General features: G+C 37.6%; 1 protein-coding gene across 1 annotated transcript in view; it reads left to right on the top strand.

The window, feature by feature from the left end:
* Positions 1-579: 579 nt before the first annotated feature.
* Positions 580-14,992, top strand: part of USP47 (ubiquitin specific peptidase 47) — a 107,999-nt gene continuing 93,586 nt past the window's right edge. Inside the window, exon 1 of the mRNA XM_080816290.1 lies at positions 580-846. Within this exon, the coding sequence (XP_080672416.1) occupies positions 808-846 (39 nt within the window). The 5' untranslated portion in view covers positions 580-807. The remainder of the gene's footprint in view (positions 847-14,992) is intronic.

Below are 14,992 nucleotides of genomic sequence, written 5' to 3'. Positions count from 1 at the left end.
CCGAGGCGAGGGCTGCCGCCTCCCTCGCAGATGGCTTTGAGGTCCCTGGAGCCGGGCTGTCAGGAGTGCAGGCAGAGGGGGGAAAAGAAAACGCAGTTCCCTCTGGCTGGGGCCGCGTCCGAGCGCGGAGGCCGGGAGACCGCCGGTTACGCTTCCTCTCCCAGGAGAGGCGAGGGCTTTGCAAAGAGGAGCTGGAGTTAAGACGCTTTTCTAAGGGAAGGGAGGGCAGTGCTGGTTGGCGGTAAGGTCAGAGAAGGAGCTTTCGGCTCCAGTCTTTCCCTGTGGGCAGAGTCCGAAGAGCCCAAGAAGGCATGGAGGGGTCTGAGGCCTGGTCCTTTCCCTGCCGGCAGAGGGAGTCCCGAAATGGACGGTCCAGAATCCCTCCCGTGAAAGGCGTTTGTTTGCATGGCCGCTCAACCAATTTTGTACATCCCGGGACTTAGTAAGAACTGAGGTAATTAGACGCGAGCGACAGCTGCCTCGGCACCTTGGGCGCCTAGCGCCGGGCTCGGAGCCCGACGGCTCGAATTCTCGCGAGAGCGGCCGCCGCCATTTTTCCATTGATTGCAGCGGGCTGGGGGAGGGGCCGACGACGAAGGCGACGGCGGCGGCGGCGGCGGCGGCGGAGCAGCCGTGGGTCGGTGTCTGCGCGCTGGTGTCTGAGGCCCAGGCTGAGGCCTCCGCGGTTGCCGGAGCGCAGGCGGTGGAGAGGATGACTGCCGTTGCCGTTCTCTCCTGAGATAGAGAGCCGCCACCACCCTGCTCCCTCCCCCGGCAGGGCGGAGAGGAGCGGCCGGAGTCTGAGCCATGGTGCCCGGCGAGGAGAACCAACTGGTCCCGAAAGAGGTGAGGGGCCAGCGGAGGAGGCTAGGCCCGAGGCCTGTGTCCGCTCGAGGCGGTGCAGGCCCGGGCGAGGGGTCGGCTGCGGGCCCAGCTCGTGTGCGGGCCCGGCTGTGGGGGGAGAAGGAGGTGTGTGGTGGGGGCTGTACGGAGGGTGCGGCGAGCAGTTGGGAGACCCGACTGGATCTAGGGGCCGGGGGAGGGGGAGCCGAGACCGCCCCTCTCGGGTTTGTCGGGCCGGACGGATAAAGGGGCGGACTGGAAGGAATCAGGTCCAGCTCTGGGGGAGGAGGTGGCCTTTTAAGTACTTATTTAACATGTCGAGCCAAGATAATTTCAAAGAAAAATTTCTGTTAACAGTTGTTGATGGGCATGACAGGGTGACGGTGCTGCTTCTGGTTTTGACAGTGGCAGTGTGTAGCTTTCAGGGCTTGTGAAATCTACACCCAACTTGAGATCTGTGGGAGGGCAGAGTTAACTGTTACGACTTTTTTGAACTCCTGTTACTTGGTAATACTGTTGGCCTGCCTAAATGGGGCCTATGGAAGATCGTTGCAAAAGTAAATGTGACTTTCACGGAAAGGTGAGAGATAGCTAAACATTACCATATGGAGAGCTGAACTACTTTTTGTAGCTGGGTTGTGTATGCTAGTTTGGGTGACTTCTTGAATTCTTTAAAGCAAGTGATATGAGAAGCCTTAACTTCTTGGCTTCTCTTGAGTAGTAGTAGAAGATTAATGGTAGAATCCAGCGCTGGCCAGTGAATTTCGATATATTAATAGTATCCCTGTTGGCTTTATAAATATCTTCAGCGTATCCAAATGTGTATTTTTAACTAGTTGATCATCAGGCTAATGCTTTGGATTTTTATTTCTCATATACCTTAAATAGAGGCAATGTCCTGTTGAAATGAGCAGTGTAGAATCTTGATGTTTATAAGCGATATCCATTAAAACATTCTTATTTATTTTTGTTTTTTTTAGATGCTGTGTAGCAATTTATTGCTACTTAAGCAAGCTCTGACACTGCAAAAGTGATACTGGAGTTATGTATCTGATAAAATATTTTTCCTACATTATCAGATGGCAGTTGTTTTCAAGGACAGTTTTTTTTTTTTTTTTAATCTTGGCTATCGTGTGTCAGTATTTATTCATCGAACATCACCAACTTTGTGCAAGGCAGATAAACAGATGAATTAGAGTTTTTGCCGTGGGAGCTTTCAGACCTACTAAGAGAGTGCTGGTAATATTCGTTGAGCTTCCCTTAAAGGAGAGGTATTTTACTACATACATAACTCTTACGAAAGGACAGAAGTGATAGGTGCTGTAAGAAAGATAAACATGCATTTTCTTTTAAAGCTACATATTGCTGGTTTTCATTCTTACAAAAAGCAAAGTTAGTCCTTTCTTAATTTTTTGACCGTTAGAAAAATACAGTATAGGTGAAACTCTGCTTTAAGAAAATGCAACATCAGATTTATTTCCCTAATAATTTGATGTCTTAAAAAAACCCATGATACAAATATGCAACTTTGCAGAAAAATATCAGTTGTGTAAAAACCAATACTGTAATACTGCTTTTACCTTTTGAATTTTAAAGATTAATTGCCTCTCCTTTAAGACTAACTCCCTTACCTGAGGCTTCAAGCACATCCCAACTTTTTTTTTTTTTTCTTTTACATTTTTTGGAACATATGTCTTTTTGTTTCCCCTATTCTCTAGATTGATCTTCAGGCTGTTCTTTTTCCCTGGCCCTTCTCATGATTCCTGGAAGCATGCACAGTGGTCTCAAGTCTTAAGACTATTACTTGAAGTGTTTGCCTTTTTTAGCTTGTTAACTAGTTCTTTCTTTTTTGATGACCATACTCCTCTTACTGAATTTTTCTTTATTTTAGTAATTTAGTTGCTTAGTAATATTGTACTTTTTTGGTCTTTTTCCCACCTGTTTTTCTTATCTGCCTGCTTATTTAGTCAGTACCCTTTTTATGTCCTTAATTATCACTTTTCTCTTTGTCATACCCTGTCTTTTTAAGTTGGAGTTGAATCATACAGTGCTAAGGGGAGAGTATAGTGATCATCTAGTAACTTAAACCCTTTCACTTTACAGATGAGGAAATTAGGGCCAGAGGATTTAAAGTGACTTGTTTAGGGGGCTCCTGGGTGGCTCAGTGGGTTAAGCCTCTGCCTTCAGCTCAGGTCATGATCTCAGGGTCCTGGGATGGAGCCTCACATCGGGCTCTCTGCTCAGCAGGGAGCCTGCTGCCCCCTCTCTCTGCCTGCCTCTCTGCCTACTTGTGATCTGTCTGTCAAATAAATAAATAAAATCTTTTTAAAAAAGTGACTTGTTTAGGGTCACGTAATGAGTAAATGACAGTGTAAGGACTAGAACGCATATCCCTGCACTATTCCTTGATTATACCCTATTTTATAGATACCTTCGTATAACTTGGAGGGTGTGTAAAACTAGTTTGTAACACTCTAAGTACATTTACTATGTGAAAATCAATTGCAAAATTAAAACAAAAATTTGCTTCTGTTCTAATGGCTTATTATCAACAACATAGAGGGTTTTATTGTTTTTTGTTTGCTTAGGACCTTTGTATAGGGAACCCTGACCCCTGCTAGATTTAGATCTTGCTTAGGTGTGTGCATTCATGCATGTGTGTAGTTGTTGAATGAATAATATATTATTTTGGTCCCTGAAGCTCAAGGACAGATACATCTTAGAGGACTCCAAAGAGGGCTGCTTAGTGTACTACAGGTATCATAGCCTGTTTTTGTATGGCCCATGAGTTAAGAATGTCTTTTATATTTCCAAATTATAAAAGATAAGTAGAATAATATTCCATGACACATGAAAATATATGAAATTCAAATTTCAGTATTCATAACAAAGGTTTTATTGGAACACAGCCATGCCCATTTATTTACTATTGTCTGTGGCTATAGCAGAGTTGAGTAGTTGCTACAGATGCTGTACACAGGATAAATTCGAAACTACTTAGTTTGTATTCAAGGCCTAGTACAGTTGATTCTGGCCACAACCTTCCTTTTCAGCTTATCTCTTCTCCCATGAAACACATTTTTAATGCAGCCAAATGGGGTTCTCTCTCACTTGCTTTTCACTTCTTTTTGTACTATCCCTGCTTTCTACTTCTCTGTTCAGAACCTTCATATACATTTTTCCATAAATGCCCTATACCTTGTTTATTCTAAATATCTTTTTACGACCATTTTAACCTTAGGGATTTCTCCTTCTTTGAAGACCTTTTATGTGACTAGGATTTATTTGGCAATTCATTTGGCAATTATTAATAAATAGTGCTTGGTGACATATATTATGGTCCCAAACTGTAATATACATTTTATGTAATGTTATGAATTCCTTGGCAGCAGAGATGTTTGTGTGTTTCTCTCAATTTTCTGTTTTTATATACGTTATAGGTCTAGGACAATACCCTTTCTGGAGCAGATATTCAGTAATATTTATTGATGCGGTTACAGGGTGTGAAGAAACTTAGAATTCTAACCAATTATCCCCTACTTGGATGTTTTCTGCAGCACAGTTCATTGGCAAGCTGTTTTCCAACTCTTGCTTGAACACTTTCATGGCTAATCTCTGATAACATCTTTGCCTTGGAAGAGATCTGTTATTTTAAGTTTTTGAGCTGAAAGAAGTCTAGACCTCTGACCTGCCATCTTTTGATAATTGCCTTGGACAACAGAGAAATCTTAAATCATTTCCCATAGGACAGCTTTTTCTTACTGTTGAAAATGGGAGAGGGGAGGAGGAGGGCCAGCCCCCTCTGTTCTACAGTCTGTGGATCCTTAGTTCTTTACTTGTTTCTCAGTTGCTCTCTTTTAGGCATAATCCAGTGTTTTTAATATCCCTCCTAAACTATTATACCCAGAGAAGAGCAAAGGGAGTGTGGTCTATTCATTGTGGTTTATAACAAAGCTTTTTACCTCACTATTTCATTCTACTCTGTGTCTTTGAATTGTATTGCTATTGGCTTTCAGGTCTCTTACTGTCATCCCAATTTTTATTTATTGCTTTGTGTTTATTCTCTTTATAAGGATTTGTGATACTAGTATTTATTGAGTCTTCACTGTGCATATTACTGTACTGTGCCATGTAAGGAACATTTTGAGGAAATAGCAAAAATTTATTCATCTCTGAAGTATCTTAGTGTATAATTCAGGATAAGGTACATACCTAATTGTTTTAAAATAGTACTTTAAGTGATGTCCAGAATATATAAGCGTAGAGAAAATGGAAAAATGGAAGAAAAGACAAAAGAGTAGTTTCATATCTCAGGTTTCTTTCTGCTCCTTTTCCATGCCATAAACAGTTTCTATATGAAACAATGGTGATGATAGTAATAACCCATATTTATTAAGCACTTATTATATGTCAGATACTGTTATATGTGCTTTATGTATATTAACTCGTTTGAGCTTCATAGTGACCTCACAAGGTGCTCGCTTCGGCAGCACATATACTAAAATAGTGACCTCACAAGTATATAAAGACCATTAATGTTGAGAACTCCCAAAATATTAAAGCAAATTGTTTTTTATCTCTGTTGTCTGGTTTTTAATAAAATCCATCAGGATTTATTGTGGTTCGTATCAAATGAATCTTCTTTTAGTTCTATGTCTCCTAATTAAATTACTTAAGGAAATGTGCTACATTGGTCTTTCTTGTTTTTGATCATTTTTTAAAAATTAGCCTTTTTAAAAAAACTTGGGTGTTGATTTTCCTTTACCAGTAAGAAGCAAATATGACAGTTATGTCAAGTGACACTCATCTGTAGTTTACTTAAATTGGAGTGTTTAATAAAAAATCATTAGTATTTAAGATACCATTGGAAATGCTGACTTAATAAAGTAAAAAAGCTGAGTGCAGTTGTATAGGATTCCAAATTTGTCAGGGGAAAAATGGACAGTGTAGGGTTATAGGCATTGAAAGATTATAAGAAATACTCTAAAATAGTAACAATTGTTGTTCCTGGATATCTGGATCATTGGGCTATATTTAGATTTTCTGTACTTATTTCAGCAATGGGTATATACATTACTTAAAAAAAAAGTTAGATGACCTAATTGTAGTTTTTGAGGTAATTATTGGTATCGTGTTATAATGTTGTTTTTTATGCTCATGATTTTTATCTTTCCCCTCTCTTCTTGCTCTGAGTTTGCCACAGAGTAATCTGATCCACTTGCATGGCTTCAGCCTTTGATTGTAATATACCCATTTCTGTCTCCAGCCCTGACCTCTCCTCTAGATTCAGATTTCCACCTGCATACCTGATATCTCTATTTGGTTGTATGCTAGGACCCACAGATTACATGTAGGTAATATCAGGCTCATATCTCTTCTCTCTCCTCGTATTCTCTTCTCAACATAATTCTTTCTATGTTCTCTTCAGTTAGTGTTGTCAGCATCTATTTATTTACTTAAGTTCCGAGATTTTTTTGACTCCTCCATTTTCCTTTTTTTCATATTTAAATGACTTCAGGTCTCTGACTTCTAGGCTCTTTAGGAATTGGTCCTCTCTACAACTGTCAGTTACTTTCTAAAACAGGAGAGATTATGATTTACTTACTTTCTAAAGTTTATAGTTAATAACTTCTGATTGCAAATTGAGTAATAGGTACTATTTATAAGCACTGTGTGCCAAATACTGTGGTAAACCTTTTGCATATGTTATCTTATTTAGTTCCTATCATACCCCTTTAAGACAGCTGCTATTCTTAATTATCTTATAGTTGAAGAAGGTAAGGCTTTGAAGAGGTTGAGGACCTTGCCCAAAGTTGTGAAGCTGTTTGGTTCTAAGTCAGTATGGCCTTAACCAGTAAAAGTACTTCATAATCTAGCTTCAGTTGTTGTTTTTTTTTTAAGTTTAATTTTTATCAAAGCTATACGTGTACATGTTTAAAAAGAGTTGAATAGTTCTGCAGGACTATTGACAAAACAGTCCTCTGCAAATTCCCTCTTCCTTTTATTTTGGGCTCTTCAGACACAACCACTTTCAATTCATTTCTTTGATATTTATCTCCATATCTCAAAATGTTCCGTCTCTAGCGTTCTTTCTTGAGTTTTCAGTTTAAGGCATTATCTACTGACTTCAAGTAGAAGATAAGGTGTACCGCTATCCCAAGCCATACCCAGACACACTTCTCAGTCCTGCTCAGTCTTCCCAGTATTGTCATATTGTAAGTAGTTTGGTTATACCAGTACTCAAGAGTATGTATCAATGTGACTATAAGCTATTCATAGTTGAGTCTTATAGTTTACTGTAATTGTTTTCCTTTCCTGTATATTTTGTTCTTCCTGTGTTAATGTTTTTTTTTTTTTAAACTTGCTTTTGTTTAGTTTTCTGTGTACTTATCATTAATTTAGCAAGAGGTTCCCAACGGGGGGAAACACAGTGGACATTGGCAATGTTGGGAAGGCAGGGAGTGTGCTACTGATGCCTAGTGGTGGAAGCAAGCTCTGCTGCCAAACATTATCCTACACTGCACAGCACAGACTCCCACAAGAAAGAACTGTACAGTCCAAAATGTCAATAGTGACACTGTTGAGAAGCCGTGATTTACTCCAATTCTCTCAAGTGTATAAATCTCCTCTTATTATGTTCAAATGTACTTATTTTTTATTTAAGTTTTCTTGAATTGCAGCTGTTGTCTATATTTGCCTTTACTATCATCTTAGTAGCCCCACTCAGGGCTCTATCGTATTGAGGCTCTTAGTTCCATATCTCATGTCATCTTTGCTTGTTTTCTCATTTTGGAGGACCACTTTCAATAGCTTTCTGGACAGCATATACTTTTTTCCAAACCTCACGTGTCTGAAAATGTTTCTGTCCTCTTGCTTTATTGATCATTTGGCTAGGCAGAGAATTCTTAGTAAGAAATAATTTTCTCTCAGAATTTTTTTTAACATTGTTCCATTGTTTTCTTTTTTTCAGTGTTGCTGTTGAGACATCAGATGCCTAGAAGATTCTTTTCCACTATTTTGAAACTTTTTTTTTCCTTTCTAGAAGCTTTGAGAATCTTTTCTCCCAGAGTTCTGAAATTTCTATATTATGTGCCTTGGTATAGGTCTTTTTTAAAATCCATTTCTGTCAAGTTCAGGGTAGTCTTATTCAGAAATTCATCAGTTCCGGGTAGTTTCCTTAAATACTTTTTTTTTTTTTTTAATTTCTTCCTTTGGTTTTCTCTCTTCTCTCTCTTGAGTTCCTATGGTTTAGGTTTTGCGCCTATGGACTGGTTTCTCTAATTTTCTTACCTGTTTTCTTCTATTTTCCATTCCTTTCCCTCTTGCTTTATGGAAAATTTTTCTCAACTTTTATCTTCCAGTTCTTCTACTACAGTTTTATTTCTGCCATCATATTTATAATTTCCAAGCACTCTCTTTTTCTTCTGAAAAAAATTTTAAATATCCTGTTTCTGTCTTGTGGATACAGTGTCTTATCTCTCTTAGGAAATTAGTAGTAGTTTTCTTCTCTACACATTCCCTCTTTCCTCCAAATTTCCTTTTTGTGTTTATTTGCTTCGGCTTTGTCTTTCATATGAGATGCTTTCCTTGGATGCTTGGTGATCCTTTGAAGTCAACTCTTACTTAAAAGAGGTGCCTTAAAAAGCTTAGCAGCCCTACAAGTGGATGATTATGGTTTTCCCTGTAGAGTGATATGGCTGAATAATTTCCTTGCATACTCCCAATAACACCTCTTTTCTCTTGTGCTGGATTGATTTCCCAGAAAAGATTTCTGATCTTATGCCTAGAGAGAACAAGCTTGGGGACTGAGTAGGAAAAAGGGATTTGGGTTTCATCATTAAGTATGCAAATACATTTTCATTTGTTCTACAGTTTTCAGTGTGGCATTCTTCACGTTCATTTGAGACTAACATCCTCTAGTGCAGAGATACCCAGTTTCATATTCTCAGAGGTCATGTAACCTTTTGCCAGAAAGGGTCAAGGAGTAGAAGAGAGGTCTGGGAGTTCTAACTGCTTCTTGAACAAATCTGTTCTCCTAGTTGGACTCCACCCTAAACTCCCAGAGTGTCTGAAACTGACAGTTTCTGAGCCTTTTAAGATCCCCCCCCTTGCCAACTATCCTTTAAAAATTTTTTGGAAGAGTTGCAGAAATAATAGAGAATTGTCATATACCCTTCAGTGAGCTTCTCCTCATGTTAACATTTTATATAACTATAAAACACTTGTCAAGAGTAAGAAATTAACCATATTTTACTAGTTTTTCCACAAATGGCCCTTTTTGTTCGAAGATACAAATTCAGGATCCTACACTGCATTTAGTTGTCTTATTTTCATAGTTTGTTTTTATCTGTGACAGTCCTTACCCTTTCCTTCTCTTTCATGACCTTGACACTTTGAACAGTTATTTTGTATAATGACCCTCAGTTTGGGTTTGTCTGACATTTTCTCATGATTTATGACGTCTCTCATGAGGTTGGGAATTAAGAGAGGGATATTGCGGATGTGATGTGTTCTTCTCCGTATGCCATCTGGAAGGTGTGGGAGAATGTGATGTACTGCTGGTGATGTTAACCTTGATCACTTGGGTATGGTGCTGTCTGTTAGGTTTTCTCCACTATAAAGTTACTGTTTTCCTCTTTAATAATTACTAAATACTTTGAGACTCTACAGATACCTTGTTGAGGCTTAAACTTCTGCCCACCAATTTTAGCATCTATCTATGGGTCTTGTCTTATTACTGGTGCATTCTAATAGTGGTTTTCTATTTTCCTCATTTCTGTATTTATTAATTGGACTTCTTTGGTGAGGAAGAGTTATCCCTTCTTCCCCATTTATTTCCCCATAATAATTTATATCAATATAGACTTTTGGATATTTACTTTATTCTTTGGATTATAACCCAATGCTATTATTATTTATTTTGCTTTTCAAGCTGTTCCAATCTTGGCCAGGGGAGCACTTTCTGGTTGGCATCTGTGTGTTCATCGTTGCTTTCTGAGAACTTACTTTCTGGCACCACATTGTGCTTCAGCCCATGGTGTATTTTCTCTGCCCCAACTCTGGAAGCAACCACTTCTCCAGGGAGTATACGGGAGTCCTTTGGTGTAATTGTGAATGTGATATAAACCAGGTGTCTTTGGTTTTCTTCTAAACTAATAGAGAATTTAGCTTCTTTACATGTAATAGTCATTACCATTTGATCTGCTTTCCAGCTTTTGAATTCATGTTTCTGGTTTCTTATGGGTTTATGCTCTTTAAAAAATGTCTTAACTCTTGTTTTGAAGTTATCTTGAGAAGCTTCAGAGCTAAGTGCTTGTATTCAATCTGTCCTCTTTAACCAGAAATTCCTAACTTAATGTATTTGTCTCCTGCCCCAGGCCAGTTTTGTTTTAGCCACATTTGGCTACATTAGTTGCTGTTCCCAGATGTGCTCTATGCTTTCATGTGTCACTTCTGTGCCCTTGCCCTGAGTGAATATTATGAAGTACTTTTTTATCATCTGTTTTCTGGGGAGTTTTAAATTGGTGAACTTTGATTTTGCATGAAAACTATTATTTAAGTGCTTTCTTAAGTACTTTCTTTAGGATTGCCTCTTTCTTATTTTCCAGTTTTTTGATTAGTCGAAGTTTTTGCCTCTTAGTATCAAGGTACTGTAATTTTTTTTGCTGAAATTGAAGGGACTGGGTTAGTACATTTCCAGGGTACTAAAGTACCATGATAGCCCAACTTGGAAAGAAAAGGTTATGTTGAAAATAGGGGGCTGGGAAAAACATATCACTGAATATATAAATTTAAATATCTGTTGTCAGTTAAGATTCCAGAAGACATCTACTTTTAAAATTGATTCATTTGTCTTTAAGGATCTTCTTCAATTTAGGCAACATGTTTAGGTGTCCTGATATGCAGAGACATATTCTTTTATGAGGTTTATTACACAGATTTTAAAGTGTTCTGTCCAGGTACTGTTGGTTTAAAATCTACTTTTGTACATTGTGTGTACATTGTGCAAAGCCTTTGGGGCAAAATTATTGTGATTGGCAATGATGACAAATGATTGGCAAAACTGACGTAATCAAGATTCTTAAAGAGCACGCATTTCTCTTGAGAGAATGATTTGCTGTTGGTATAGTGTGGATGTAAGCATAGGGTAAGTAAACAGAGGTCTCCTCTCTGCCTTATTACGTATTTCCATTTATGTTATCTCTAGGGTTGGGAGCAATAATAATTTATATCTATTCTTTTGTTTAATAGAACTACACTGAACCATGCATATATGAAGTAGGCATGGATATCAACATTTTTATTTACATAAAACTGTTGCTATAACCCACTGTTGAGAGATCACTGTTTTTGTGAAAATTACTGAGATAATGGGTGTCTAATTTTAATGTTTTTTAAAAACATGCTCTTAAAATATTATCCAACTAGCAAAATCTAGCTCTTCTTACTTCCCACAAGTAACCATTTCTGATTCTCTTTCAACCTGATTACATTTCCCTAACCCTGAAACCCATTGCACTATATCTTTTGACATTTGAAAAATTATACCCCCTTATAAGTTATATGTTACTACATTATTACCTTTATTAGATTGGAAAATCTTCAAAGGCAGGACATGACAACCAGAGTGCCTGGGTTCAAATAGTAGCTTTGTGACCTTGGGCAAGTTACTTAACTTCTTGGTACCGTATTTAAATGAGGATACTCGTAACTACATCCTAGGCTTGGGAACAAGAAGTGAGTTAATACATGTAAGGTTTCTTGCACATAATAAGCACTCTATAAATGTCAGCATACCCCTCCATTATGTTATTACTTTCATCTTACATTCTTTCTAGGGACCAGCGCAATGTGCTATGCATTGTTGTCCAATAAATATTTATTGATTAAATGAAAATGAAGTCATATTTAGTTATTGAATATGCTAGTCATTACAGTTAGAGTTCTAATTATGACCTGTTAGTTAAATATCTATGTGTTTGCACAAATTCTAAATGATTGTTGGATTTGACAGGTTCTTTTATATCCTCAAATATTGCTGATATAAACATATTGCTATTCTTACTGCTTTAATTGAGAACTAGAACATGTAAGAGTACAAATGTTAAAAGTAAGTTTTTGAGTCTAATGAGGTTCTGAGAAAAATTGGTTTATATGTATAGATATTTGTCAAGATGCCTTATAAGATTAACAGATTATTGCTTTGTAAGATTCAGTGCGAAATGTTATTTTAAAGCAGGATCCATGTTAAGAATAGTTTGTTTCCAAAAGAACTTTATGTATGTGATAATTCTGATTTTTAACTCTAGAGTAGAGCCAGTCGACAGGGATGAAAGAGACTGTTCCTGTCAGTTGTACCTTGATTGTGCTCTAGATATGATGCTGCGTAGCTGACTCATATGAGACTTGCAGAGTCTTTCAGATATTAGCCTAGCAAGCATAATATGCTTGTATTCAACAAATATAGTGGCTTTCGAGTAGAGAAAAATTAAGGGCTATTAAGTAACATAATTAAGAAAAAGTCTAGAATTTAAACTTTTCTGTATATAGTGAATCTAATACGTTTCCTGAGATTATAGGTTTAGCTTTAGGAAGACTATGGATCTCATTTATGACTTCATGTGAAGTTTTGTAGTATAACCAAAATATTGTAGTTTGACTATACAAATGATATTTTCAAATCATATTTTCATATTTCATATTTCATATTTTCAAATGTTTCAAATCATACTTAGCTATTTTCATTTTATCATAAACGTCCTTTAATTTTTCTTAATATAGGTTTCTATAGTTTCTGATTCAATAGAATTCATTATTCAGTTAAACATTGAGTTAGTAGCTGCTAGAATCAGGTTCAAAGATAAATAAGATACCCGACCTAGTTCTAGTACTAGATGCTAGTCCAGTTAATTTAGTTAGAAGGAGTAGCATTTAAAACACAGAGGTTTTTAATGCATTTTAGGAATTGACAAAAGTTTAGTATAGATGGATAGATTGTCTGGGGTTGAGTAGTAGAAGATGGTTCTGGAAGATTGTGTCTTATAAGTGCTGAAGGCTTTGTATGCCTATGAGGAGTTTAGATTTTTTACTGTGTAGGCATTAGGGGGCTTGAAATCAACTTTTTCCCAGAAAAAGTTAACAAGTTTGTGATAATATTTATAAACCTAATTCCTGAAACTTTTTTACTGAAACATATTTTACTTGCATGAATGTTTTATGTCCCTACATTAATATTAAAAATCTACACACAAATGAAAATGGGGAAGGGGGAACTTGCTAACAATACCTTATTCTCTTACCTTTTTTTTCCCCCCATTTGCAATAATTTAATTAGGTACTTTTTTGTTTTTTAAGAATGAAATGTTTCCCATCATAATGCATCTTAAGTGCATTTCCCACATGTGAGTCATGCTGGCAGAATCTCTTTTGGCATACTTGTTACATTTTTATATGGATAACACACAGGTAGGTGTCTTCAAATATGCTAAGTAGTAGGCCTCATTTGCGTCCAGAAAAGTGCCAGGAGCTGTACTCCTGGGAGTGTAGATATGCTTTGAAGTCCTGAGCAGATTCTTATATTTGATGCTAGAAGGGAAATTTGCAAGTGGGAAGTTCAGAACACTGACAGTACAAGGCTTATAATGATACGGTTTCTTCACATAACAACATTCTTGTGAGTGACTTTTGTATTTGATAGTTTCGTTAGTGCTTTACCACTGATTTGTTTGTAGGCATTAGTCTTGGTAAGGGAGAACTAGTATGGAGTAACTAGTATGTAGAACTCCAGTGTTCACCCCCTTTCTTTTGGCTGAAGCGCAGCAGGGTAGAGGTGGCGCTGGTACTGGAGAATGATGACTCTCATGGGGACTCTTATGGTGGCAGCCACACAAGTGAGAACACCACAAGGAATGTTTTTAATTAGGGGATTAATGAAATCTTCCTGAGGAAATCTCTAATGTTCCAAATAAAATTAAGACTTTAATATTTAGGGATGCCTGGGTGGCTCAGTTGGTTAAGTGGCTGCCTTCGGCTCAGGTCATGATCCCAGCGTCCTGGGATCGAGTCCCACATCGGGCTCCTTGCTCGGCGGGGAGCCTGCTTCTCCCTCTGCCTCTGCCTACCACTCTATCTGCCTGTGCTCGCTCTCTCTCTCTCTAACAAATAAATAAATTAAAAAAAAAAAGACTTTAATATTTAGCCATGAGGAGCTCTTGATTATAACCCCAGTTCTAGGTTGCATTAAAAAGTCGAATTTTGTAGGACTCGTTTCCTAAAAGATATGTATTGCTTTACTCAATATAAACAAACTACGAGTTTATGTACATTTACTCCATTTTATTGATATAAATTTTATGTGCTTAGGTGCTTTCATTTTACTGCCTTTAATTTTAAATTTATAGCAAGTTGTGTGATTTATTATATTATGTTTATTTATAGTACTTTGTGGTAATGGAAGGCAGTTGGTGAAAAATTAGATACCTAACAATGAAGTCTCTTTTAAAGGACATTTGGGAAATATTATTGCTTTAATTTTGACATTTTATATTCACATGTCTTATAATATTTATTTGGCATTACATTATTTACTATTAACATGGCACACATCCAGACACAGAACAGACACAGAAAGAAACAGACACAGAAAATGTTTCTACAGTTCAGTAGTGTGATTTAATACTGGAAGGGATGTAGTAGTTAGGTATTACAGTCCCTTCACTACCCCCGCCCCCACTTTATTTTTAGATCAGAAAAACATAAAGGCCGTAAAAGCTCAGTAACTTACTCAAGGTCTCAGCTAGTGGAAGAGCTTGAATGAAACTCTTTTTTTTAAAGTCAGGTTTACCGAGGTATAATTTATGTAGTAAAGTTTGCCCTTTTATGGTATACAGCTTTGTGAATTTTGACAAACTTAATACAGTTGTATAACCACCACCAGGATGCAGAGTATCTCCATTACAGTAAGAGTGTTCTCAGGCCCCTTGTAGACAGTGCCCTACCCCTCTCCGCTCCCGCTGTCCACCGCACATTCAGGGCTCTGCAACCACTGATCTGTTTTCTGTCCTCATATTTTGCCTTTGTAGTACGTCATATAATTCATATAGTATGTAGCATTTTGAGTCTGACTTCTTTCCTCTAGTATAAAACTGTG

The sequence above is a fragment of the Martes martes genome (assembly GCF_963455335.1).
Source record: "Martes martes genome assembly, chromosome: 10".
Classification (NCBI taxonomy): domain Eukaryota; kingdom Metazoa; phylum Chordata; class Mammalia; order Carnivora; family Mustelidae; genus Martes; species Martes martes.
This window is presented reverse-complemented; position numbering and strand designations above follow the sequence as displayed.